The sequence below is a fragment of the Chionomys nivalis genome, chromosome 9 (assembly GCF_950005125.1).
Source record: "Chionomys nivalis chromosome 9, mChiNiv1.1, whole genome shotgun sequence".
In the NCBI taxonomy this organism is placed as follows: Eukaryota; Metazoa; Chordata; class Mammalia; order Rodentia; family Cricetidae; genus Chionomys; species Chionomys nivalis.
In genome coordinates, this window is record NC_080094.1 from 49,487,474 (window position 1) to 49,515,004 (window position 27,531).

General features: G+C 45.7%; 1 protein-coding gene across 3 annotated transcripts in view; it reads left to right on the top strand.

Moving 5' to 3' along the window:
• The window catches only part of Fbn1 (fibrillin 1), a 204,883-nt gene extending 178,234 nt beyond the window's left edge, over window positions 1-26,649 (top strand). For 2 of the 3 annotated variants that reach the window (XM_057780310.1, XM_057780311.1), the window contains exons 51-66: window positions 1,622-1,771; window positions 2,117-2,182; window positions 2,406-2,522; window positions 4,192-4,311; window positions 5,735-5,857; window positions 7,478-7,609; window positions 9,758-9,883; window positions 10,462-10,668; window positions 11,617-11,742; window positions 12,132-12,254; window positions 15,037-15,153; window positions 15,378-15,506; window positions 16,512-16,631; window positions 20,485-20,716; window positions 23,991-24,165; window positions 25,301-26,649. In XM_057780310.1, the coding sequence (XP_057636293.1) occupies window positions 1,622-1,771; window positions 2,117-2,182; window positions 2,406-2,522; window positions 4,192-4,311; window positions 5,735-5,857; window positions 7,478-7,609; window positions 9,758-9,883; window positions 10,462-10,668; window positions 11,617-11,742; window positions 12,132-12,254; window positions 15,037-15,153; window positions 15,378-15,506; window positions 16,512-16,631; window positions 20,485-20,716; window positions 23,991-24,165; window positions 25,301-25,690 (2,453 nt within the window). In that variant the 3' untranslated portion in view covers window positions 25,691-26,649. Of the gene's footprint in view, window positions 1-1,621; window positions 1,772-2,116; window positions 2,183-2,405; window positions 2,523-4,191; window positions 4,312-5,734; window positions 5,858-7,477; window positions 7,610-9,757; window positions 9,884-10,299; window positions 10,362-10,461; window positions 10,669-11,616; window positions 11,743-12,131; window positions 12,255-15,036; window positions 15,154-15,377; window positions 15,507-16,511; window positions 16,632-20,484; window positions 20,717-23,990; window positions 24,166-25,300 lie in introns of those variants that run through there. The other variant, XM_057780312.1, reaches the window with a different exon arrangement.
• Window positions 26,650-27,531: the final 882 nt, after the last annotated feature.

Sequence of the window (27,531 nt, forward strand, 5' to 3'; positions counted from 1 at the left end):
CAATTTGCACTGGCCTGTCACAGGGCAAGCTGACACTGCAGGAAGAACCAGTCCAGCTGCGAGAACCCAGCCACATCCTCTGCCAGAACTGAGGAATGTGAGCAGGGACTTTCATAATTCCAAAGAAATTTCAGAGGTCAGAGAAGGCTGTTTGCAGATGGACTCGGAACAGGCATCCTAGTGCGTTCTGGCTGAAGTGTATGTGTGAGCACGGAGCCGTGTCTGTGTGTAGGCCACCTTGAGGGATAAGCTCACCTAGAGGATCAATATGACTGAAAGCAAATCTCTACTCAGTGCAGGTTCTGCTGGAACCTGGAATTTTGAAACTGGGATTTTTCCTATAAGGTGACAAATTGAATCAGGCTGCTATTAGTCATAAAGTGAGGAAGTTCCACAGAACCACTGGTTTTGGGTTTTGCAGCACCAAATGCCACTCTACTCAGGGAGGAGACTCTGGTACTGAGTGTCACATTATAAAGGAACATTCTTAACCTGCGAGATTCAGGGAAAGGAATATGTCATTTTGACCGACTTGGGACTTCATGCATTTGAGTCTCCGTCTGAATCCAAGACACTTACTTTCTTTTGGTGTAGAGGAGAATATTGGAAAAGGTAAAACTGGGTCTGGGGTAAGTAAGGTCAGCAATCCAAGGACAGTGGTGGGACCGAGTAGTAAAAGCGACACTGTATACAGAACAAGGGATGTGACAAAGAACTTGAAGACTAAAGCAAATGAAAGGGTGTCCTGAGAAATGAGGACTAGTTGACTCCTGGCATTTCTCCGCAGTCGCTGCCGTGGGAGTAGACTTTCTGGTCTGAAAAACTTATGGTAGAGGGTGCAGAAGTCAGGGGTGGTCAGAACTGAAGCAAAACGGAACGGTACCCATGGGTGCAGAAGATCTGCAGATCTTAGCCACCGTGGAATGAAGAAGAATGGAAGGCTCTGGAAGTCAAGTTTGAGGAGAAAACCCATTCCAGACCCCTAGATGAGCTCACTGCTCACAGCTACCCATTCTTCTCTATTAGAACGGGAAAAGCTGGCTTCCAAAATTATGGCACGCGACATTGGTGCATTTCATAAGAAAAAGTGCTCCTCTTTCTTGGTGTTACCAATAATGAATAGAAAGAAACACATATGTTCTTTGAAAGGAACGTTATTGTGCCTGCATCTGCCCATAGTCCTGCCTTCTGCCGTTCATGTTCTTCTTTCTGTTCCACTAAGCAGACTCTGGTTGGGAACTGAATTTTGGTGTGGCTGTGTGTGCATGGTGTAAAGTCTGCCGGAAGTCCCACTTGAGTTTTGTTCCCACAATTCCACGGGCAGCTCCTTCAGGGATGCGCCCTGGTGACACAGTTGGTCTGTCCACACCCCCATGGTTGTAGCATTCAAATCAGGTTGCTTTGAAGTCGTGGGTAAACTGAGGGATGAGGATAAAGCAACAGAAATTTGTCCAGCCTAGCTTGCTCTTGGTTCCCTGTGGCTTTAGCAGTCTCAGCGTTTCTGTAATTTCAGTCACTTACGGGATATTGCTATGGTTAGTGAGAGAGGCATTGACCCGCTATCATAGGGCCAAGCTTCAGCAGGGAAACAGCTGAAGAGTGCTGTGGATGTGTGTTGCAGATCTGCGAATGAGCTACTGTTACGCCAAGTTTGAAGGTGGGAAGTGTTCATCGCCCAAGTCCAGGAACCATTCCAAGCAAGAGTGCTGCTGTGCTTTGAAGGGAGAAGGCTGGGGGGACCCTTGTGAGCTGTGCCCCACTGAGCCAGATGGTAAGTCTAAGACCTTTGTGTCTCATTCACGATCCCGTGTACATATGACCATGACATGAGCAACAGTGCAAGCCTTGAAGCCAATGGGATAATCAAATTATAAGTGTAATCAGAACGTCCATTTAGACGTATTTTATCAAAGGAGCTTGGTAGTTCCTTTCTTTTTTAAATGTGTTTTGGATCAGTCATATGAAGAATAGGCACATCGTCCTTGTTTCTGGATGTCTTATTCCTATCTCTCAATGTGTGCAGCATGTGGCCAAACCACACAATGGATGGGGGCGTGGGAAGCCTGCTGTTGTTGTCCCTGGCCTGCCCACTAATGAGTGCATATCTCCACCACAGAGGCTTTCCGCCAGATCTGCCCCTTTGGAAGTGGGATCATCGTGGGCCCCGATGACTCAGCGGTTGGTGAGTGCTCCCAGCTGGGTCCTCCTTACCTCTTCTTTGTCCTTCCTTCACGTCTTACTTCTCCACATCTACCTGGGAGAAATTATCTCTTCTATTTGTTGTTATATCACTTGGATGATAGTCATATTGTGATATTAGATATTTGAACACACAGAAATGACAATAGTTAAAGAAGAATTGCCCTGGGTTTTACTGGTTTTTCTTTTTTCTTCCTTCACTTAAGATATGGATGAGTGCAAAGAGCCCGATGTCTGTAAACATGGACAGTGCATCAACACGGACGGCTCCTATCGCTGCGAGTGCCCATTTGGTTATATTCTAGAAGGGAACGAGTGTGTGGGTGAGTAGTGACTCAGCCTCTTCCTTTGGAATTGTATTACGCAAAAATCGAGCTACTTGGCTTTTACTCTACCAAAGTTGAGTCTAGCTTTGTTCCTCCATTGAGGAATTCCTCAGTTAGACTAGTTGGTCCCTACCCTAGATGACCCTGCCTTGCGTGACCCTCGTAGTCTAACTTGGAAGGCAGACACTGGACATGTCCTAAGAGATACTGGAAAGAACAACAGCAAACAGAAGTCTTAGTACAACTTAAAAATATACTGTTAGTGGCCATAATTTATACTTTTGAGGTGTAGAAATAGCAATTTTTATATACATCATGTATATTTGGCAGTATGAAAGGTCACGTGGCCCATTCAGTTTCTTGTTTTCGCTTTTTCACTAAAATGTCCAATGGACATTGCTCCTGTATGGACCACTGACTCTTAATTACATTGACAGTAAACTAGAGTCAAGTATTATGGTCAAGAACTCTAAAGCAATGTTGCTGTAGCATGGATTAAATGTGGTATCAGCACTGAATGTTTGTACAGATTAAAATGTATTGTCTTTATATAAGGAATGGGGGTCTGAAGACTGAGTGCAGGTTGAGGTGGGAGCCCGTGTGCCTTGTCCACCCTCTCCCACCCTTGAGTCTATTATGCAAATGAAGTGATTTGTTCTACATTACACTGGCAACTGTAACCTGCGATGACACTGATGTTTTCAGTAAATCAAAGGAGATGCAGCACTCATGGTGGTAAAGTGTGGTTTAGCAGCAAAACAGAAACAAGTTTTATCCATGTTACCTTGTTGAAATCTTTAGTTTGCTACTGTGTATGTGCAAAAAGAGCCTGCTCGCCAGAAGTAACCCTTGACAAGATCCCACTATTTTCCTGGGCTTCAGATAGCTAAAACAGCGGTTCTCTTTCTAAGAATAGGGTTCTTTCTTCCCAAGGGAAAATACTCTCCCTAAGGCCCGGGTCAGGAATAAGAACAGTGAATGTTCCAGGTAGTTGGGTTAGGAGGCAGCTGTATTTTTTTTTAGAGGTTTTTGGGTTTTTTTGTTTTGTTTTGTTTGTTTGTTTGTTTGTTGTAAAATGTATTTTCTCTCCACAGTTCATACTCTAAATATATTTTCTTTTTTTTAAAGCCTTTTTTTGGTTTGTCTAATGTAAACCATCTGGTTTAAAAAAATTCAACGAAATGTACTTGAATATTGATTTTTATCCAGTATAGGTCTCTTACTTTGCATAAGTTTAGTCTTCTGTTTTATATCTGGCAAGAATCCAGCGTGTGTAAGCCTTCTCGGGCAATGATGTAATGTGGGGACAATTGGAGATTTTTGTCTTCGAACCAGCAGAAACCCTGGCTGCATCTAGAAACCTTGTTTTAGTCATCAGAGCACCTAGGACCTGTGAAACATGCACTTCTTCGTAAGGACAGGCTGCAGAAAACCATGTGGGAAATATAAAGACTAGGCATTCAGATCTCTCACTGTCTCTGCCATTGAGCAAGGGCCCTCCAGGTCTAAGCCTGTGATTATAAGGCACACACATTCCCTCTTGCTAAGAATGGAGAACTAAGCAAGACAATGCAGACCCATGAGCTAGGACAGAATGAAAAGTGGTATCTGAGTCTGAGCCCACTGTATCTCCCCTCACTTTATCTCCACTTCGGATCGCTTGCAGATACTGATGAATGTTCCGTGGGCAATCCTTGTGGAAATGGGACCTGCAAGAATGTGATTGGAGGATTCGAATGTACCTGTGAGGAGGGATTTGAGCCTGGTCCAATGATGACATGCGAAGGCAAGTGCCCCAAATACTGAAGAGTTGGTTGCCATTACTGATTGTGGGAACAGTTGCTTCACTACGGTTCTGAATCAAACAACGTTCGTAATTAATTCAGAACAGCTGAGACTAGTGGGCTGTTGCGTCATTTCTTCCCTGCCTCATCTTTGCATAGGTGGCTTATGATAGAAGTTATTCTGTCTATGTTGGGGTGCTCACTAGTGTGTCTCCACTGCTTACATGTCAATACAACTCCTGTCTATTTTCTGTTTCCATTCTTTTGTTGTTGTTTCTATTGTTTCCAAGGGTTTTTTCCCTCCTCATTGGTGTCCTCTTTGTAGAAACATCTGCACACGGATCTAGATAACCACTGGCGTCCTGTGGTCATCTGGAGGCAGTCCCAGAGGGAGGTTGCCTAACCCATAGAAGCATCTGAAAATTATTTGTCGTCAGTGCTGCCTAGCAGGGAGTGTGGAAAGGAAGGAAAGGCTAGGGAGTGCCGAAGGGTGGTTGGTCCCTAGACAATTTGCCTTGGCACCCCGGAAGATTGTGAGGAATGCAAGCTCTCTGGCCTCGTTCTAGATCCCTGAATCACAAACTCTAAAAGTAGGGTCCAGTAGCTGTCCAGATGACCCGTGTGCTCTTCAAGATGAGATTCACTGGTGTAAGAGAAGAACGGAGGGGAAATGCTGGGACTGAAGGGAACGCTTCACCATAGATGCAGACTCCTGGTACCTTCCGAGTGTTGGGAGCCTTTAGAGGTTGTGAATAAACTATGACCTGTCTCCTGTTCTCCATCCACACCATCACTGTTGGGAAGTGACCTAATCACTGAGGTGGTTTGTCTTTACCCTCTTACTTCTGGAAAATCCATCCTGATAGTTCTAAACCATGAACTCCACAAGAGTCGCTTTGCTCAGTAAAGGTAAAGCCACTCTTTAATCAAGGCTAGAACTTGGGCATCTGTGTAAACTGCATTTTTCTTAGTAAAAAACTGACCAGAATACTCTGGGCAGAAAAAGCCCTGTTGTCTCATAGGAACCTTTGCCTAGTGAAGGAGAAGTAGCTAAGCATTTAGGGGACTCAGCTTCTCTTCTGACCGTAATAGATTTCGTCAAAATAAGCAAAGATGATCCATAGTCCATGTACAAAGGGAGAGGCAACTGGTCAACCTGAACTTTCCAAGTATGCAAGGTGGACCTCTTGTTTCTCATTCCTGCAAATTTATAATTGCAGCAGTACAGCAAGCTTAGTGGCTGTGCTGAGAGATACAGATATTGGCCACCATAATTCTGCCAGGAATAATCAACTCATTTTTATAATTATCTGGATCTATTCATTTTATGATAAGGAAGACTTTCAACTTTTCATAAAAGTACAGCTTTCTCTTTTTGTCATTCTTGGTGTCATTGATCCATTATTTTACTTTATTTTTCTGCAGATATAAATGAGTGTGCCCAGAATCCTCTGCTATGTGCCTTCCGGTGCGTAAATACCTATGGGTCTTACGAATGCAAGTGCCCTGTTGGCTACGTTCTGCGAGAAGACAGGAGGATGTGCAAAGGTGAGAGTCCTGGCAGAGCTCATCCAAGCCAGAGCGCCCTGTCTCTGTGTCCGAGGGCAGATGTCCCTCTAAAGCTTCTCTCAGTAGATCAGGGCTAAGGAATGAGCATCGTCTCCTAATCCATAGCAAATGTAGAGGCTTCATTTCTTCCTTTACCCCTGGATTGTACCAAGAGGCACAGCAGGCCCAGTGGGGGCTGCACTGCAGACCTTGGATTAGTTTGCTATGCATTCCATGTCTGTGATATGTCAGACATCCTATGAAGTCATACACATTCTCTGTACAAAGATATTTCCCAACATCCTCAGAGATGTTGAGATATGTGGAAGCTGATACAAAAGATGAAAATATAAATAAATAATCCCAGTGTCATATGATGAGAGTTGTAGATACCAGATGTTCTGAGAGGGGCTGGAGACATGGTTCAGTGATTAAGTGTGCTTGCTGCTCTTGCAGAGGACCGAATTCACTTCCCAACACCCGCATCAGGCAGCTCACAGCTGTCTGTAATTTCAGCTCCAGAGGACCTGACACCCACTTCTGGCATCTAAGGGTGCCTGCATGTATATACATACATGCACATTAATAGAAATAAATCTTACAAAAGAGCAAAACACTCTGAGGACATAAAATAACAGGCATTTGAGAACCCGAGGGAAGAAAGAGATACCACATTTCAAAAGCCAGTGACAAATCTATGTCCCTTAGCACATTTCCATTCGAAAGTCTAGCTGAACGCTGGCAATCCCCAGAGCCTGGAACCAGGCTGAATCAATCATAGGGGCTAGTCTGGAAGAATCCAAATTCGCTCTTTTATTTAGCAGACACCTGGTCTCTCAAAATGACTAAAATCCAGTTTTGTATGAAGTAGAAGCTGCCCCGAGAGTTCCTTACCTTGCAGAATATAATCCAAATGTCTCAGCTGAGCATGTGGGAAAAAAAGAAAGGGGAAATGCCATATTATTAAAAGCAGAGAGTGAGAGCACAAGCAATCCAAAGAAAAGGGAGTGAAGGAGGGAGAGCTTTAGATGGGGATAAGATGTCGGGGACACCTGTCCTTTCCTCAAATCAAAACTAAAGCTTTAGTTACCCGATGACTATTCTGGTGTTGTATTATACTAATTATATTAGTTAATAATGCCATATTAAAATAATGCTATATAATATATGACATTGTAATAATTATTACATAACAGGTTTGTTTTATTATACCCACGATATTTATAATACATGAGGTCATTATGTTATCATACTGCAATTTCAATACTTTTATCATTATTATGAAATAACATTGTATTATAATGACATAGGGCCCTCTTACTCCACTTACAGCCATAAGTATTTAAATGCTTCAGCAAGCAGGTATGAAGCATAAAGCAAGGGAATCCAGGAAAGATCTGCATAGAATCATGCTTCTGATGAGGTCATCAGTTGGCCAGGAAGCAGTTTTTACACCAAGTTCAAAGGTGGTTAGAATATTCCCTCCCATGTTTAATATATCAGTGCCCAACAGATGCCAAAGGAAATAAGCTCAGTATTAAAATAACAGAGATGGCCGTCTTGTGTTTACATGCATTCAGTACAGTGTGTGTGTAAGTTATGATTATGCATTCTTTCCAGATGAGGATGAGTGTGCAGAAGGAAAACACGACTGTGCTGAGAAGCAAATGGAGTGCAAGAACCTCATAGGCACCTACATGTGCATCTGTGGCCCTGGGTACCAGCGAAGACCTGACGGAGAGGGCTGCGTAGGTAAGATTATTTCTGCGCAAATGGCTCCGCATGAGCTTGAAGTGGCCTGAGCTTTGTCATCTCACAGCTCCTGGTGGAGAGGCCTTGCTGGCCACTCCTCAGAACTGGCCTGTCCCTATTCTCTTGGCCTGTATTGATGCCAGGGTTGGGTCCCCCACTTCTGAGCCTTGCTCTTTTGTGCATGTGGCCATCAGGAGATAGTTCTTTCCACTGGTTGCTCTCGCCGTTGTTGGCTCAACTACCACACTAACACCCCGTGCTAGAGCCCCCTGAACCAGGACTATCTATCTCTAAGGCAGTGGCTCTAACTTCAAGAAATCCTCTATTACCTTGAGGTGGGTTCAAGCACTGTTATTCTAAAGCTCCTGGTTGGTTCTAATGTGTACACAGTATTGAGAATTCCCCTTAGGCTGGGGAGTGGCAAACTGCAGCTTCCGACCAAATTCAGCCCTTCGGCCTGACACTATTTTTTATGAATAAAGTTTTATTAAAACATGCTTTTAGCAATCCATGTGCATGTCACTGTGGTTGCCTCTATGCCACAAAGACAACCAAGTAGTTGCAGAAGAGACCATAGGGCTTAGAGAGCCTAAAATATTTACCAGTCAACCTGTATAATATTTTCAGTGGAAAAAAATACTTCTCATTGCCCTGGTCTTCAAGATACGTAGCTAAATGGAGATTTTTAAGATCAGATTCTGAAAGGAATGAAGCATGGGGACCAGCAGTCACATTCTGGACCCTCGCTGACCATAGGTCACAGGCTTAGTTGCAGCAAGAGCTTTCAGAGGAGATGGGGCTCGCCCTCACATATTCTGATTCCTTTCGTCTGAAGTCAGCATGAACAGTGGGCTTTTGTTTGTTTGTTTCCATTCTGGGGCCTGAACGTAGGGCTTTCCATGTGCTAAGAAAATGCTCCAGATTAAACTATATCCCCAGGCCATTTTGGTTTTTATTCCAAGATAGTTTTACAAACTTTCCAGCCTGGCCTTGGGGTCCCCCTAGAGCCCAGGCATGGCTTGAATTTTCTATCCTCACACCCCAGCCTCCCAAGCAGCTGGGTTACCAGCCTGTACCATCAGAATTGACTGATGAGCATCAGGACTGGCTGGTCAGCATCAGGACTGGCTGATACAGCATCAGGACTGGCTGATCAGCATCAGGATTGACAGATGAGCATCAGGACTGGCCAAGCAGCATCAGGATTGACAGATGAGCATCAGGACTGGCCAAGCAGCATCAGGATTGACAGATGAGCATCAGGACTGGCCAAGCAGCATCAGGACTGGCTGAGCACTGGGGTTTTTAAGCAGCTCTCACACATCTCTGGGTGTCATTTCCCCATTTTCTGCCTCTCTCAGTGAGATCCCTGTTCTTGGGACTCTAAGCTTTTCTCAAGTAAGAAAGACACTGGGGAAATCAGTTCATGATCTTCAGAGCTAAATAATCACCAGATAATCCAAAGATACTCCAGCCACTTTAATGTTTTTTTTTTTAAATTGGGACTATTAAATTCTGGCTTACTATTTCTCAATAATATTGCTGAAGTGTTACGAACAAGCTGTGTTGAATCTGAAGCTCAGTCCAGACAAGTGCTCCTGGGTCAACATAACTTACCAGCATTATTCTGATGAAGTACTGTATCTCTTTAAAATGACAATCAAGCTTGAGTCTCCCCCTCCAGTGTGGGAACTCACCTTTTAGGAATCTTTTCTATGTACAGATGGGGCAAGATTTAAGTAAAAAATGTAAGTGTACCTAAAATGCTGTTGTTTGAATTTAGGCGTATCAACAGTATGCTCACGGGTGCCTTACAAGAACAGTGTGGGGGTTGGGGGTGTCTACTTTTTTGTGCATGATCCATCTCTGGAAGGACACATCAGAAACTGGAAGTCTGGGGCAGGGGTGAAGGAGCAGGTTATCAGGAGACTGAGGAATACAGAGGAAAGGGAGAGTTTGATGGATTTTCTTCCTGGTCTTTCCTGAACTTTCAGTTTTTAGCCAGGCCAATAGGTTACCTGTTTGCAAAGAAATTGAGAGAGTGAGAGAAAGGAGGGAAGGAGAGAAGAAGGAAGGAAGGGAAGAAGGAACCGAGAAAAACTCAATCTTTCTATAAAATGTCTGATGATTCCTGTTTTGTCTACACAGATGAGAACGAGTGTCAGACCAAGCCGGGGATCTGTGAGAATGGGCGTTGTCTCAACACGCTGGGGAGCTACACCTGTGAGTGTAACGATGGCTTCACAGCCAGCCCCACACAAGATGAGTGCTTGGGTGAGTACCCGCGGCTGCGTTTCCTTCCATCAACCTTCATGTTGGGACAGTCAAAAAAAAAAAAAAACAAACAAACAAACCATTAAATCTGGTTTGAAATAAGAGAAAAATGTCAAAAATTTCCAAAGGGCTGAAACCACTCATCCTTGGGAGATGACTTAGTGGCTGGGTGTCTGTTGGGCTCAGGACCTCCCTGCAATGAAATTCTTCCTTTGCTGACTGCACACGGAATTGCTAGCTTGGGGTTGTCTCTTGCTGCCCTCTGAGGCCCACTTGCGGATGTTTTTCTGCCCCCTTTTCTGTAGCATGGCTGTTGCGACTGTTCTTCCATGTGTCTGGGGCCACAAAGAGTTACAAGCTTGTCTTCGCCGATGCCTCTCTGCCAACTCACGGATTTCTTGTCTTGTTCCCCTCAGACGCCTCCTTTCTCTCTCCCCTGCTGTCTCCAGCTTTTCCTTCTCGCTCCTCTTCACCCAGGGTAAAGTGTTACATCCTTTTTATATCTGACCAAATTCCTAAGACCCCATGCCCTCAGGAAAGTGTCTCAATTCCTCTTTACTGTGTAATGTGTCTTCCAGACAACCGGGAAGGGTACTGCTTCACAGAGGTCCTACAAAACATGTGCCAGATTGGCTCGAGCAACAGGAACCCCGTCACCAAGTCCGAGTGCTGCTGTGATGGAGGGAGAGGCTGGGGACCCCACTGTGAGATCTGCCCTTTCGAGGGCACTGTGGCTTATAAGAAACTGTGTCCCCATGGCCGCGGATTCATGACCAATGGAGCAGGTACTTCATTTTGTTCTATTGTTGTCAAAAGATACAAGCTCTTCTTTCATGGTACAAAATTAATACAAGGAATCTGTGTGTTGTTTTACTATGGAAAATGATGGAAATGTGGAATTGACAACAGGTTTGTCTCATCTGTGTGACAGAGTTCAACAGAAATCCTTTCATACAGCGCTAGAAACATCCAGGGCCATTTGCCAAGTCCTTGGTCTAGCTGGCTAAGTTTGGTGTGCTTGGATCCTTGCTTCCACATTACAAGGGTCCAGCAGAAAACTGCTATAAGATAGTTTATAGATGAAATAAAATATCATTTAAAAAATTTAAAAATAACATGAAACAAATGGTCATTTAGTATTCATTTGAACTCAAAATTAGCCAAGATGAATTGTATCAGAAAGTACAAAGTCCGCTGGTGTGCTAGGAGTCAGCACCCTTGGGTCTGACGTGCAGAATCTTCTTTCAGCCTGAAAGCTAGATGTGAGTGGAGGCCAGCGAGGTGCCCGAGGCAGCTCTGAAGCTCCGCAAGCCTCGTGTGATTCCCCTTTTATCAACTGTGATTACAGTTGGATTTTAGCTCACCGAAGGACTGAGAAGAGGGTCCTGTTGGTGCTCCATTGTGCTCCTTGGGACGGGGGATTAGAAGCAAAATAATAAAGGAGAGTTAGAAAACCATTGTCTTTGCATTGGGAAGATGGAGCTAATGGCGGAATAAAGGAACTTTCTCTTCGTTAGAGTAGCTTCTCATCATTGGCTCACAACGTCATTCATTAGTTATTCAATAAGTTAACATCGCATATGAAATTCACTCTGTCTGCTTTTGGTTTAACACTTTGGTTCATAATACAGTATCATGGTCTATGAAAGTTTACATTCAAGTGACCCCTGCATATCAGTGTTGCCCATTATATGTTTTAATGTATTTATTATTGTGATTTGTGTCTATCCTAGATATTGATGAGTGCAAGGTTATTCACGATGTTTGTCGAAACGGGGAGTGTGTCAATGACAGAGGGTCGTATCACTGCATCTGTAAAACTGGCTACACACCGGATATAACAGGGACTTCCTGTGTGGGTAGGTACTTTGTTTTGTTTTTGTTGTTGTTGTTTTTTGTTGTTTTGTTTTTCGAGACAGGGTTTCTCTGTGGCTTTGGAGCCTGTCCTGAAACTAGCTCTTGTAGACCACGCTGGTCTTGAACTCACAGAGATCCTCCTGCCTCTGCCTCCCAAGTGCTAGGATTAAAGGCGTGCACCGCCCGGTGGGTACTTTGTTTTTAATGCTTTATTCCTGGATAGAAATTTCCGGTTACAGGAAAGAAAACCTCACGCTAAAAATCTAAAATGCATCTATACTTAATAGAAAATTATGAGGCGATGATCAAATGCTTCAGAGTTTATAGGCAAAGATCCTGAGTACTCCGAAAGTCTTTTAAGTAGGCTTTTCCTGTCTCTCTTTGACCACAGATCTGAACGAGTGCAACCAGGCTCCCAAACCCTGCAATTTTATATGCAAAAACACAGAAGGGAGTTACCAGTGCTCCTGCCCGAAAGGCTATATTCTGCAAGAGGATGGGAGGAGCTGCAAAGGTGAGAAGGCTTTGGCTTCATCCATCACCTGCCACTTGTTGTGCCTGGGAGACAAGCTGGAAGACTTGCTTCCCTGGGCTTAGCGCCCGTGTCGATATTGGGTCAGGGGGCTGCTGAAGGCTAGTAGCAGCAGCTATCCTTGCTCGATACCCAGTGAGCATCATGGTTGATGTCCATGAGGGGCTCGACTGTACCAACTCGCCAAGGCTCTGGTGAGGCTGATTCCTAGTTGATTCCCCCCATTTCCCATTTGCTTCATTTATTCACGTCTTTTCAACAGTGGTTTAGTCTAGGAGGTCTTCATGCCATGAGCTTAGAGGTGTGTCTGGTTAATTAAGCTAGTGTTTCAGTTTCTGTCTGTCTGTCTGTCTGTCTGTCTGTCTATCATCTATCTATCTTAGTGATTCTCAACCTGTGAGTCTTGACCTCTTTATGGGTCACATATCAGATATTTACATTACGTTTCATAACAGTATCAAAATCACAGTTAGGAATTAGTAATGAGAATTATTTTATGGTTGGGAGTTACCACAACATGAGGAAGTGTATCATAGGGTTGAGAACCACCGAGATAGATTTTAAGCTGACAAAATAAAGCCACCATGCCTTCTAAGAGCTCACCTGAGGGAGACATGGAATTAAGAAACATCCAAACGCTGCAGAAATCTCTCCTCAACTAGAAACTACCTTTTCCAAGGTACATTGAGTTTCTGTTTCATCCTAAATATCTTCCTAGATAAAAACTTCAGAGGCTGTCCTATGCAGACTTGGTCCTAGGTCCCAGGTCATCCTTGACCTGGGGATGAAGTCGCTGATCCCAGGACTTGCTCATAGCCTTGAAACAGGGTCTTCATCTGTGATCACTATGAGTTCCAGAAAGTTCTGGCTAGGACTCAGAGCAAGACTTTATTCATGTGAGTGAAGACACATACTTGGGGGAAACATCTCTTCTTGTGTGCAGTTTGAAACAAAGCAAATGTATTCCTGTGTATCTGTGGCAATGCAGTGCGTGCAGACTCTCATGGCAGCATGGGCAGTGACTTCTCCACAGCTGTGTGTCTGCAGTTCCCCCTCAGTGACCCCTCCCCTCTCTATTGAAGGAGGTATAGGAGGGAATGGCCGAGGGTCTAGTGACCCTCTCCTAACTTCTGCTTCTATGAGGAACACTGATAGGCCTGACTGAGGGTAGATTGCAAGTGACCACAATGACTCTGATGAAGACGATGAAGGGCAGGCTGTTAACACTCGGAGTTTCTATGTCAGAAGCTCCTCTCTCTGCTTATTCTATAAAGCCTGAGTTTGTCTGCAGCTGACGTGTGTGGAAGTGCAGATGTGTGTCCCACTGACTCTGAGAAGCAAACAGCTAGCAGGGAGGCTCAGAGAGGGTGGGGCCTGTGTCTTCACCTCACCAGATAAAGGGAGGCAGGGAAGAGCAGAGAGGAGCATGAGATTCATACAAGTATGGAACTAACACAGTGAAAGACCATTTAACTTGTACAGTATGTGTTATTGATTATAATAAAAAGGAAAGAGGAGTGAAGATAGAGATAAGGCATTCTTGAGCATGAGAGCAGCCATGGTCGCTGTACTGAGTGGTTTACATTAGTGGAACAGACAGTATGAGGGGTGGCGGCGCCATCTCCTCCCCAGGCATGCACAGGGTCCCCGTGGGAAGGCAGTCTGGTTCTGAGAGACGCGGATATCAGTCGGCCTCTCAGCAGTAGAAGTTGGCCTTCTCAGAGTTCAAGAAAGGCTCTGTCTTAGGGTCCTCCATGCTGGAATGGACACAGGGAGACCCTCTCAGGTTAGGACAGATGTCCTTCCAGCCACTAGCAAATCTAGTACCACGTGTGCCTCAATGGAGGGATTGAATTGTGATAAACACTCTTGAATTTCCAGGCATTTAAAAGCAACCCCTCAGGTCCAACATACTTGATAGCTCTTAATATATTTTTAAATGCCTTTGGATCTTGAGGTGAGCCCAGAAGCTAAGGCTGTGAAGAAAGATGAGAGATTGTACTGAGATTGAAAATAGTGTTGGGTCCATAGTATGGGCAAGCGGTTTTTGATTTTGCTTCTAGCTCATCAAAATCGGATTTTTGTCTTTCCTAGCTGTTCAATTTTATTTAATTCAAAGAAAAACTGCTAACCAAGAGGTCAAACCAATGTCCTGGTGTGAGTTTGTTCTAAATGCAACAGAAAAGAATTAAGGCACTGGCTCTCAACCTTCCTAATGCTGCAACCCTTTAATACAGTTCCCCATGTCGTGGTGACCCCAACCATAAAATTATTTTCATTGCTACTTCGTAACTGTAATCATGCTATTGTTAGGAATCAAAATGTAAATATGTATGTTTTCTGATGGTCTTAGGCGACTCCTGTGAAAGGGTCATTTGACCCCCCAGAAGGTTATGACCCACAGGTTGAGAACCACTGAATTAAAGGAACACATGAATTTCCGGCTTCAACATTTCATTTGACATCTTCACTTAGATCTTTCCACTGCTTTGGAAAATGTTCAGAATCAGTTTTTACTTCATCTTACAATTCGTTTAAACATTTAGAATGTCTATCAAATAAATTGGTAGAGAATTTTCTACATTTCTTTAACTAAAGGGAACTGCTCACCCTTGGATCCCACAGAGCTACTTTCTCCTCGCTTTCTGAGTTCATCACCTGCCTTCCTGCCAACCCTTTGCTGAGGCCCTGTGCGGCCCTGGTGTCCTTCAGGGCGTGGAGACATTTGGGCACGGCTTGAATTCCGTCTTGCACTTTCTTGCAGATCTCGATGAATGTGCAACCAAGCAGCACAACTGTCAGTTCCTGTGTGTTAACACCATTGGTGGCTTCACATGCAAATGCCCTCCTGGGTTTACCCAGCACCACACTGCCTGCATCGGTAAGTAGGAGCCCAGCTTTCCTCTGAGAGGCTCTTTCCTCCCTCTGCTGTGGATAACAGTAAGCGGTGTTCAGCACGTGGGGCTTCATCAGCTGGACTGCGCGCTCATGGTGTGGTTACTTGACCCCGTTTTTTACTTCTCTGGGTCAACTTCCTCCCTTCCTTTCCAACAACACAGAGCAGCTCGGGGGAAGTGTCACTTTCTTCTCCCATGCTTCCCCCAGATAACAATGAGTGCACATCCGACATCAACCTGTGTGGGTCCAAGGGCGTCTGCCAGAACACTCCCGGAAGCTTCACCTGCGAATGCCAGCGGGGGTTCTCGCTCGACCAGAGCGGTGCCAGCTGTGAAGGTAGGTGCAGACCTCAGCTGCGTCCCGCTTGAAGCGCTTTGCAGGGGTGGCCCCTGCAGCTGTCGGCGCCTGTGAGTTGCAAGAACTGTTCTCTCTTCTGGGTGTGGTGGTGCTGTGATCCTAGCACTTGGGGGGCAGAGTCAGGAGGACTGCCACAAGTTGGAGGTCAGCCTAAAATAAAAAAATAAATAAACAAACAAAAAGGCAAAAAAGAAGGCAAAGGAAAAAGGACAGTGAGCAAGGAGCCCAGCCAATTGCAGATGGGCTATGTGCTTGGCCCGGGTTCTAGAAATGCATTTTTAGGCTCATCTCGCTTGTATCGATGACAGAGGCCTCTGCTATATAGATCAAGATTGGGGTTTTTTTGTTTGTTTGTTTGTGTTAACAATCTAGTATAGTAGGAATAACTCAACAAAAGTACCTTGACTTCTGACATTTAGGGCCAGAGTCCTGAGGTTTCTCCAGCATGGACAGTACATGTAGGAAGCACCTCTTCTATAAATGCATAATTAAATATTTAAATTTTAATTCTCGGGATTTTATTTTCTTATTGATATTTCTTGGTTTCTAATTCCAGTACAAATAAATAAACGTATTTTCAAGAGCTGCCCCACAACTCTCTGTAGTGAATTGATGTCATTTTTACCTGTAGACTTTACCAGGAATCTCTGAATATTAATGTAGTTTTTTTTTTTTTTTTGGATTTTCGAGATAGGGTTTCTCCGTAGCTTTTGGTTCCTGTCCTGGAACTAGCTCTTGTAGACCAGGCTGGCCTCGAACTCACAGAGATCCGCCTGCCTCTGCCTCCGGAGTGCTGGTATTAAAGGCGTACGCCACCACCACCCGGCTAATGTAGATATTCTTAATGCTTTGCTAGAATAGCTCTTTAGGAGAAAGATTCTTTCCAGCCCTGCCTTCTGGCTTCTCAGGCAGGTGGGTGAGGCTGCAGAGGACCTGAGAGACAGCAGCTGACAGGGCTCACTGGAGGCTCTGCTTCTTTTACAGATGTGGACGAATGCGAGGGCAACCACCGCTGCCAACACGGCTGCCAGAACATCATCGGAGGCTACAGGTGCAGCTGCCCGCAGGGCTACCTCCAGCACTACCAGTGGAACCAGTGTGTAGGTGAGCAGCTGCTGTCCTCAGAAGAGGCGTGGCTGCCGGCTCCTCGCAGAGCCGGTGCCTTCCTTCTGACCAATGGCAGCCCACTGGCAGCTGCTCTGCCCCACTTGAAACCAAAGGGGAGTGAAAATATTTTAGAAAAAACGTATGTGATGAAGACCGCTTTGGGAATAGCTGGGATGGAATGCCCTTAGCCTCCCTTGACACCACCAGCCTTCCTCAGCCCCTGCACTGTTAGCACCCCACCCTGGGGATATCCCTAGTTCCTTAAACAGTTTTGGTTCCAGGAAGATTGTGGTCAGGTCGATTAAGTCAAATAAGTCAATTAAGAAACTAGGAGTGTGGGGTTCTTGTTGGCCCTAAATCGCAAACAGGACTCAGAACGCTGAAGAAATAAAGTTGTCTAGAATGAGCGCTGCCCTGAGCTGGGATGGTTCCCTCGTGTGGAGCTATCCAGAGCAGGTCTCCTGGACCAGCCCCACCTGGGAGCCCGCTCCTAGCTTAGCAGAAGTTCGCTCTTGGGGGCTGATTTAGAGGTCAGGGGCCATTAACTCCATTCCTTTCTGGAAGCAAATAGCAGATTTCAACTCTCAGCTAGAGTGGAGCCCATCTGGCCCTACAAAGAACAAGCCAAGAAAGCCTACCCTACACTTGGGAGTTTCCTCCTGGCGGTCGTTAACATCACCACTAACCTGGGCCGTGTGACCCTGGTGCCACAGGTCAGGGTGGTAGGTTTTATTCTGTCCCAAGGAGTGGTTTTCCAGGGGCTTTAATTGAAATCTTAATTAATTAAAATTCTCTTTTTATATAAAAAGGAGGAAACTCTCACCAATAAAAACTGCAAATAGAGGTACAACTCAAGCTATTGAGAAGGGTAGAAAGCTGGATTCCGTGTGGAGTCAGCTGCTCAGGGTACACAGGATGGAAGGGGTCAGAAGAAGTGCAGCTCACGTTGACCATACCGCTGTGTTTGCAGATGCCAATGACTGAGTGTACAAGCATGTGGTTCCCAGGCTGAGGACACGGAGCGCGGATGACTGCTTAATCTGTGCTCTGCTGCCCCAACCGAGATGAGCAATATGAATTTAATGTTTATTAAATGTTATCAGAAGGAAAATGAAATACAAAAGTCTATGAAAGGGAAGGAGAGTTCCCCACCAGAATGAATATTTACAGAAGCCCACAGAGAGGTCCAGGGTTGACCGCTGGAGACTCTCCAGTTTGGCATCTGCCCCAGAGAGGAACTCTTCTTCTTGCCTTCCAGACCAGGCCAGTTCTGCTCGCATACCGAGAGGCACTTGGTTTCTTCCCTGTTAGCCTGCTCTAGGAGCAGACAGAGCTAATGTTTACAAGTATCTTTCTTTGTGTGATGATTTTACTTCGCTCTTCTAATGTCAATCCACTTTGTGCCTTTTAGCAAAAAGCAAAATGAATCTAGCACTAGATTGACAGGTCTTGCCTCATGGCTTCTTAGTCTGGAGCCAACCCATGTGAAGAACAAGAGATCAGACGCTCTGATGCTCCACACAGATCGGTTTTGGGGGGACTGAGAGCAGGTGGAGAGGATGGAGGGGCCATAGGGGTCAAGAGAAAATGGCAGTCCCAGAGTCTCCTACTTAAGTAAACACCCTCTGCTCCTCACTCTGCTTAGCATAAGGTCTGGTGTTTATGGTCTCCACTGGTATCTATAGCATACTTCATTCTTTATTTAAAGTAAGGAAAGGAATGCGGACACTGATATATTTGGTTTTTCTCTTTTAGGATCCCTGTAGCCTAAGGGACCTTGGGTTTAGGCTTGAGATCTTTGGATTTAGAGAATCTTCAAATAGGCAAAGTCAGACTAGTGACTAGAGAGAAGGGGGAAAGGAGGAGGGAAGGGTACATGCCCATGAATAATATCAGACACACAGACACTCTTGATACTAATCTTTATATTATCAGCAAAACCCCTAAGCCTTCCAGTTTTACATACCCATTTACTAACTTCAAATAAATGGCATGAACGTAGAAGAAAGGTTATCTGGGAAAAGAAAGGGGATGGGCATAGAGACAGGGGTATGGTGGAACTGTACAATACACTAGATGACAATGTATCCGTTCGGCACATCACTGTGTACATGAATATGAGCCAGTTTAAATAAGTATTTGAGGGCCGGTGAGTTGACTCCCTGCATAAAGGCTGTTGTTGCCAATGCTGATGATAGGAATTCAGTTTGGAGAATCCTAGAGTGGAAGGAAGGAACAGACTCCCACAAGCTGTCCTCTGCCCTCCAGGAACGCACTGTGACACTCTCTCCCTGTGTGCGTGCATGGACACATGACAAACACATGTGTTTAAAAGGTACTTATTTAGAGTACTTGGAGAAAAAGAGAAGAGCATTGTTCTCTTTGAACAATGAAGGTCAAATTAATTACAGGAGAGAAGAAACACCATTTTCAACATGGGTGTGCTCTTGCGGGCCAATATGGTATGAAGGACGTGGTTCCTGCAGTCAGACAGCCCTGCGAGGGTCCTGGCCCGGCTGTTGCTCTGTGGAAAGCCCTAGGGAAGACCCCCCAAAGCTCGTGGGACGATAGGAAGGCTTACATAAACGAATGTGGAACACCTCTACATGCTGGCTGTCCTGTTCTGCTCCAGGGAGCGTGCCTGTGGCTCCTTCCACTGGCAGTGACCATGCACAAAGGGATGATGGCGTCCTCCAGAGAGATGCTGTAGCCCTGGAGATAGGTCTTAACAGCCAGTGTCCAGGACACCCTCCAATGGCAGGCCTAGGAACAAATATTAGAGATTTCAAAAGTATGTAGACTGAAGCAATGAGAAAGTCACAGTTGTGACTTTTTAAAAGTTAAAAGTTTTTAAAAGTTAGATCTCTGGGACTGGAGAGATGACTCAGTGGCTAAGATTTGCCAGCTGCTCTTCCGGAGAGGACCTGAGTTCGATTCCCAGCACTCACATTGTGGCTCACAACTGTTTATAACTCCAGTCCTAGGGGATCTAGAGCTCTTTTCAGGCCTCCACAGGTACTGCATGCATGTGGCATACACTTACACATAGACAAACAATTTTTTAAAATTTTTTAAAGAGTTATTCTATTTTCCTGTCTCCTCCCTCCAGACGGTGCAGGCTCTGATGGGTAGGCTGCCCTGCAGAATGTGTCTCTTAATGATTTCTCCTGCACTGCCTAAATGTCTGCATGGCATCTCTTCCAGCCACACTTAGCTTTAGTCGTGGTGCAGATGCTGGAGCCACAGCTGGTTTGAATAGGCTTTCGGAGAGAAAGCAGACATACCAGCAGGTATGATGCGCCTAAGCATGGGCACCCGGAGGTCTTTGCAGACTGAGAAGGAAGTAAAATGGGGTGGACTCCCCTGTCTTCCTCAGAGTTTCACATCCTGTGCCAGGGAGGCCCACGGTAGCATCTGCAGAAGTGTGGCTTTCTTCTTTGGTGCTCTCCATCCTGCAGGCTCTTGTGAAGCAGGAAACTGTGTGCTCCCTTCCCACCTGCCCTAAACCCCAGTTGTAGCTGTGGTCCTGCCGCACATGGGGCAGAACATGCCAGCGCTGGCTTTCGGTGAGACCTAGAGTCCAGGGCTCCTCACAGTGCCACCCTGGGTGTTCTCTGTGAAGTGCATTTAACCTCCTCTACCATATTTAACCAGCGTGGCAGGAGACTCCCTCCTTCCTCCCTCCATCTCCACAGCTTTCTCTCTTGTTCTCTCCACTCTGGCTATACTGCCTGTGTGTTCTCTCCCTGAGACCCTACCTACCTGGTCCGTCATGAGGAGCATGACCCAGATTCCTCCCTGAAAGCAAGGCCAGCGTCACACATTTAGTGTTCTCTTGTTTCTGCCGCAGATGAGAACGAATGTTTGAACGCACACGTCTGTGGGGGCGCCTCCTGCCACAACACCCTGGGGAGTTACAAGTGTATGTGTCCTACCGGCTTCCAGTATGAACAGTTCAGCGGAGGCTGCCAGGACATCAATGAGTGTGGCTCGTCACAGGCCCCCTGCAGTTACGGCTGCTCCAATACTGAGGGTGGCTACCTGTGTGGCTGTCCTCCAGGGTACTTCCGGATAGGCCAAGGGTAAGTATTCCTCGTCCTGTCTTTGATTAATGACCATCACGTTCATTCCAGTTATCCCTGAGCAAGTTTGAGAGGAGCATCTGTAAAGGGGTGTATCCAGATTTCTAGAAACTCCTAGAACACTCAACAGCGTAGCGACACTGTTCATATGTCACTGTCCAGTGTCTCTGACTCATGTTCTTAATCTTCACACCCTACTGACAAGGGATTGGTTTCTCCAGGAGCACCTGTTGTGTCCGCCCGCGCCGAGCTGGGCCCACCTGACACACCTGAGCGCCTCCCTCCCGAGAGAGCATAGGAGGCTCTCACTTGACTGTCATTGCTTTCTTTTCTAGTTCCTGTCAGGCTAAGCCATTGCTAGAGATCTCTTACAGTCTTGAAGGCATCTGTTGCCCTTCACTCTTAAATTTATATTGGAAACGATCAAAAAGCACATTAAATATGAGTTGGGATAATTACCTATAATTTCCAAGTAGAAAATTTTACCAAATGATGTGAATATGTGTGTGACAGCTGAGGCAGAGAAGGGACGCTGCTTTGCTCAGTGGCTTAAAATTTTAGTAAGTTTTTAACTAAAGGTCTTCCCTAATGACTTGCGTGTACATCCAGTTCGTGAATCTTTTTTATTTGCTTGTTTTGGTTTTTTTTTTTGAGACAGGGTTTCTCTGTGTCGCTTTGGTGCCTATCCTGGAACTCACTCTGTAGACCAGGCTGGCCTCAAACTCACCGAGATCCGCTGCCTCAGCCTCCCAAGTGCTGGGATTAAAGGCGTGCGCCACCACTATCCAGCTCAGTTCATGAATCTTAATATTCTCTCTCTCTCTCTCTCTCTCATACACACACACACACACACACACACACCACTTATACCAGATATGAACCCAGTGGTCCTAGAGTCTCTGACACACTGGCTTTCAGGGACTTATTTCAGTCTGTGCAAATGTCAAGGTAGAAGAATGCTCCGTGGGAAGCTCTCGGAATGCCAGGAGTAGGACCCAGATTCCCAGATGTCTGTCTGGCTCTCAACTGACCCTATTATTTTTTTTACAGTTGAATGCCAGAACCATTTTTTTCCCAGCAAAAAATTGTGACACTCCGAACTGGCCATTTGCCAGTGGGATTTTGTAGTCACATTTCTTCTAAATGGTGCTCCTGGGACAAGGAAATACTGGAGGGAAGTTCTGAGCAGAAGCCAAGGCTGCAGACTGGGGCTTACTTCCTGGAACCTTCGTGTGCATGGATGCACAGGATGGGCCTTTCCGCCTTCGTCCTCCTCCTTGTCTGTCTGTGTTCCATGCTGCTAGGTGAAGAGGAAAAGAAGCTTAGGAAGACCCTGGAAACTGGGAGAAGCACCAAAGTGTAGTGAGAAACAGCAGACAGCCAGAGATGTGGTGGTGTTTGGAAGTCTGTGGAGCAACAAGGAAATGAGCTGTGAAGAGTAGTCGACCGTCTCAGAGAAGCAGTTTAGTAGGGATCGGGGTATATTTCATGGTAGAAATCTACCTTTCTAATCTGGCCTCTCCGTGATGTCACTAGAGTGAACTTTACCTCCCAAAATAAGGGTTGTTTTAGGATAATTCCTAGGTTCTCGATACATTTAGAAGGGAGCCTGACAAAAACAAACCAGATACTGTGTGAGGCTTGGTCTATACTGTGTGAGGCTTAGTCTATACTGTGTGAGGCTTGGTCTATACTGTGTGAGGCTTGGTCTATACTCTGTGAGGCTTGGTCTATACTCTGTGAGGCTTAGTCTATACTGTGTGAGGCTTAGTCTATACTGTGTGAGGCTTAGTCTATACTGAAAAGCAAAGAAACAAGGATTACATCTCTCTTGGGTATGGGTTTGTTTATCAGCCTTCACATGAGTCAAATCCCATGGCCCTAGTGGTTTTAAATGACTTCAAATTAAACCATTTCCCACAGTTGGGCAAGCTCTGCACTGATTCATGCTGTTTGTGAGAATATATTGTATAGCCAGGTGGTAGGGGTGCAAGACTTTAATCTCAGCACTCGGGAGACAGAGGCAGGTGGATCTCTGTGAGTTCAAGGCCACCTTGGTCTACAGGATGAGTTCCAGAATAGCCAGAGCTGTTATGCAAAGAAAATCTGTCGAGGGGGGGGGGGGAGGGAGGAGAGAATAAATTGTACATCTTCACAGCACAGTACCGTACCAACCTTCAGTCACCACCTGGACATCTCTTCCTGCCACCGTAACATCTGCAAGAATAAACTGTCAAGCAGAAGTGCTTGCTTAGAAAGTGGGGTGGGAAGGCATGATGGTGACAAGGGAGCAGGAGGAAGTGGGGTGTACGAGCAGGGCATACTCTCCGATACCCTCTTGAACAAGCAGGAACAGCAGTGGTGGTGAAGGCAGTGGTTAGGACATGGACATAAAACATAGAAACGTGGAACATAAAAACATAAAAGACTGGGGTGGGGGAGTTGGTAGCGGCAGGAGGGTGGCAGACATGGGAGAAAGAAAGCCACTAAAACACACTATGTCCATAGTATGTCATAATGGTATAACACATGTTATATGCTGGCTTTAAAAATTAAAACATAAAAATCAAGGTCACAGCATAGGAATGAATATGTTGTCCAGAACAGAGGCCCCAGGTATGGCCCACCTGCCCACTTACTGCTGTCTCCTAGAGGTACCCCTGCCAAGGGAGCTTGCTGACCCCCATGGGGCCTGATTGATAAAAGAAGACATTTTGATTCCCCACCGAGTCACATATCTCCTTCACCCTTGTTCTTCAGTTTTCAGTGTGTCCCCTCCCTGAATGAGTACTGCAAAGGCTTGCGGCTGTGGGCTGGGAGACAAAGGGACAAGGAAGTATGAAAACCAGTGTCTTGAGAGAAAGGACAGGAACTCAGGGGACTGAGCCTTTGGTATTTGCATGATTTTTAGAAGCCGATAATTAATTGTCTAGTGGGCAATGTGATGTTACTAGCCTGGGGGCTGGACTTCCAGGAGGCTGGGTGCCAGGAGACTGGACATCTAGGAGGCTGGGCATCCAGGAGGCTGGGTGTTTAGGAGGCTGAGCGTCCGTCCAGGAGGCTGGGTGTCCAGGAGGCTGGGTACCAGGAGACTGGGCACCAGGAAGCTGGACATCCAGGAGGCTGGGTACCAGGAGACTGGACATCCAGGAAGCTGGGCATCCAGGAGGCTGGGTACCAGGAGACTGGACATCCAGGAGGCTGGGCACCGGGAAACTGGGCATCAGGCTACTGATTCTGATGGAAACTGCCTTTGTGCTCCCTTCTGCCATAGGCATTGTGTTTCTGGAATGGGCATGGGCAGAGGAGGCCCAGAGCCACCTGCCAGCGGTGAGATGGATGACAATTCACTGTCCCCAGAAGCCTGCTATGAATGTAAGATCAATGGCTACCCCAAACGAGGCAGGAAACGGAGAAGCACAAACGAAACGGACGCCTCGGACATCCAGGTAGGTCGGAGTCTCACCTTGTCTGCTGATATGTAAGAATTCTTGGGCTCCTGTGCTTTCCTCCAAGGACACCCCAAAGTGTGAACAGTCTCCCCAGACAGGAAGTCCAGTCATTCTCCTGACACTAGCCACACTTTGCAAGAGGCTATGGGGCTTTAGGGGTCTGTGTTAGTTATTTAATTTGGCTGCCTTTTGAGGGTGGTAGTTTGAAAAGGTTTCACACACTTGCTCATTTCCTCTGTCTCACCGAGAAGAAAGTCAAACGCCCACCCGGTGTCTGCAGAAAGGACAAGGTCTGAAGTCAAGGACAGCAAGTGGGCAGAATGGCATGCACTCATTCCCCCACACAGGGAAGCCAAGGTCTAGAAACTAGTCTCCTCCATGGAAAAAGAGCCGCAGGGAGTGAGGGGGAACTTGGATGTCGTGCAGGAGCCTATGATGCTACGTAAAGTCAGAAATGCATCGATTACCCAGATATTCTGGCTCTAGGCTGGGAGCATTTAGCCTATATGGGCCCAAATCATAAGCAGAAAGCTAGGTGAGAAGCAGGACCCTTAGCAGCTCATCACAGCCAGGAAGTAGGTCCACGGGTGTGTCCTTCGAAGGGGATGGTTTGTGTCCGTGAGCAAAATTGAAACAGACAAGTTCTGAGTATCTGTGCGGCAGCCCACCTGCTGCGGATTGGGAATTAAGTCTTCGGAAAGAAAGCAATCTATGTTTCAAAAAGAATCTCAGTGTCTGAGTCACCCAGAAGGCTTGTTAGAGAGATTGGCTGGGAAGAGCCCCAGGGGTTCTAATTCGACAGGTCTGAGAGGGGCTAAACATTTGCATGTGTAATGGTTTCCAGGGCTGCTAAAACTGCTGGTTCAGGAACCACACTTTGAGACCTAGGGAGAGCCTCCCCCTCCCCCAGTACAAATGATTTCAGTCTGACTTTCTTCCTGTCATCAATTTAATTCTCTGAAAGCACATTTGCAACTTAAACCAAGTGCCTCTGAGTGTGCATTTTCAGCATAGTGCAAACAGCACAGGCAGAAACCTTTGTTTGGCTTGAGACCTGGATAGCTTTTTCTTTAGTATGCGAACTACAGAACAGATTTAGTTGGATTTAAGGCATTGCGGCATGTCTTTCCAGGATGGGTCTGAGACGGAAGCCAACGTGAGCCTCGCGAGTTGGGACGTGGAGAAGCCTGCTAGCTTTGCCTTCAATATTTCCCACATCAGCCACAAGGTCCGAATCTTAGAACTCCTGCCGGCCCTAACCACTCTGACGAACCACAACAGATACTTGATTGAATCCGGAAATGAAGATGGCTTCTTTAAAATCAACCAGAAAGAAGGGGTCAGCTACCTCCACTTCACCAAGAAGAAGCCAGTAGCCGGAACCTACTCCTTACAAATCAGCAGTACCCCACTTTATAAAAAGAAAGAACTTAACCAGTTAGAGGACAGGCATGACAAAGACTACCTCAGCGGAGAACTGGGCGACAACCTGAAGATGAAAATTCAGATCCTGCTTCATTAATTCACCATTCAGAGACCAAGTAATTAAAATAAAAGCAACTTTAGGTAGGTAGAATTCTATTTTCCCCAAACCAGAACCTTCACATCGTGGTACAAGCATTCGCCAAGCCAATCCGTGTAAATGAGCACTATTGTTGAATGACATCCAGGTACAGTGATGGCCCTAGTTCAACCAACCACCTTCTCAGGCTTCTCATGAGCAGCTGAGCTACCTTGTCATATGTGTCGATTGCTGAAAACCAGGACACGAGTATCCACTGAGGTTGGCCATGCATGCCGACAGGCTACCTGCCTTTCCAGCTGCCATACAGGAACATGTTTCCAACTGACGGATTGTTTCGTTTGTCTTCAAATTTCCAAACGTCGCTTCTCCGAGTGCAAGTAGTAGGTTGGCGGCTTATGATGTCTGTTTGGTGCTAGCAAATTCTCAGAATAGATTTATTGATGCACTGTAAGAAGTACACAGGTTAGAAACCAAATTGCCAGGTATCCAGTTCAAATACGTCGTTCATTTCAATCAACCAACATTAGTTCAGTAGCTTTTCTCACGTATGAGTATAATACATTACATGTAAATTAAGTGTGTGTATACTGTAATCGTGTTATTTTTATCATTGAAACATTTATAAACTAGAATAATAAAGCCCTTAATGTGAGGGTTTGTAATGGTGCTTATTAAGACCAAGGACTTGTTAAACATCTACACCATGTGCTAGTGGAATCTGTGACTGGCCCGCTTGTGCACTGAGGTTGGGGAAGACACGGAAAACAGCCTCAGCCACCAGAAGATCACCAGTGTGCATGTGCAATATGCCAGACTCACTCTCAGTCGTTCCTGTCAGCAAGGGGTTAATGTCATAATGTCACAATAAAGTGATCCTACCCTCCCTCCCTTCTTTAGTTTACTCCTTGGTTTTGTGTTCTCGGGTGGATTTGAGTTTGGGGGCGGGGGCCTTTCTGGAGGGGAAATAAAGTCTCCTGGGTTTAAAGTATCCTTGGTCTGTTATCTCTGGCTTCTACGGGCATGTAACATAAGCACCAGCAGGAGAAATTGCATCTTCACTTGCTCCTTTGATTAGCGGTTACAGATTGCTGAATGCTTGGTTCCTTATCTGACTTACTAGGAAGACGGTTAGATTGCAGCATTGTTTCTAAAATGTGACCTAATTAATCTGGGGCTTCTAAACTCCCAGATTTAAGAACTTCGGAATGTAAGACTCAGTCATTCTTTTAGAGCGTTTGGACTTTATGCCCCTTCCCCTCCTGTACGCAGCATTGGCAAGGTGTCCCATCTTTCCCCCTGAACATCTGTTGCTGGCCAGCGCCAGACTAATTATAGAACGCCCATGGCAGATTGAATCAAATGGAATGCTGCAACTCTTGGTTTTCAAATGTCCTAACTTGAAAAATTCTGGTTTATTTTAAATGCAATATTCAATATTTAGCTGTTAATCTCATTCAGTTAATAGGAGAATTTTTTTTTAAATTCCTTGGGCCAGCAAAACAGTTTGTGGTAGTGAAAATAAGATGAATTAAGCTTGTTACATGAAGGGTGGATAAGAGTGGAATTTTCCAAACCATGGGAAAGTTCTCTCCAATTCTTGGAAGCCTTCGGCTAAAGCCAGGGGAGTAGGCTACCATTTATGCTTTTCCAGAAGGCCAAGCTAGTGTCAACTGCTATAAGCCTCAGTTTAACACATACCTTCCTAATGAGAAAGCTACCCATTGGGGGGATGGGCTTCCTTGCGATATACTGAGTTCAGCTGGTTAGACTAGGATGCTGGTGTCCATTTAACGCCTATGGGTATCTTTTTTTTTTTTTTTAAATCTGACTTTGCTGTC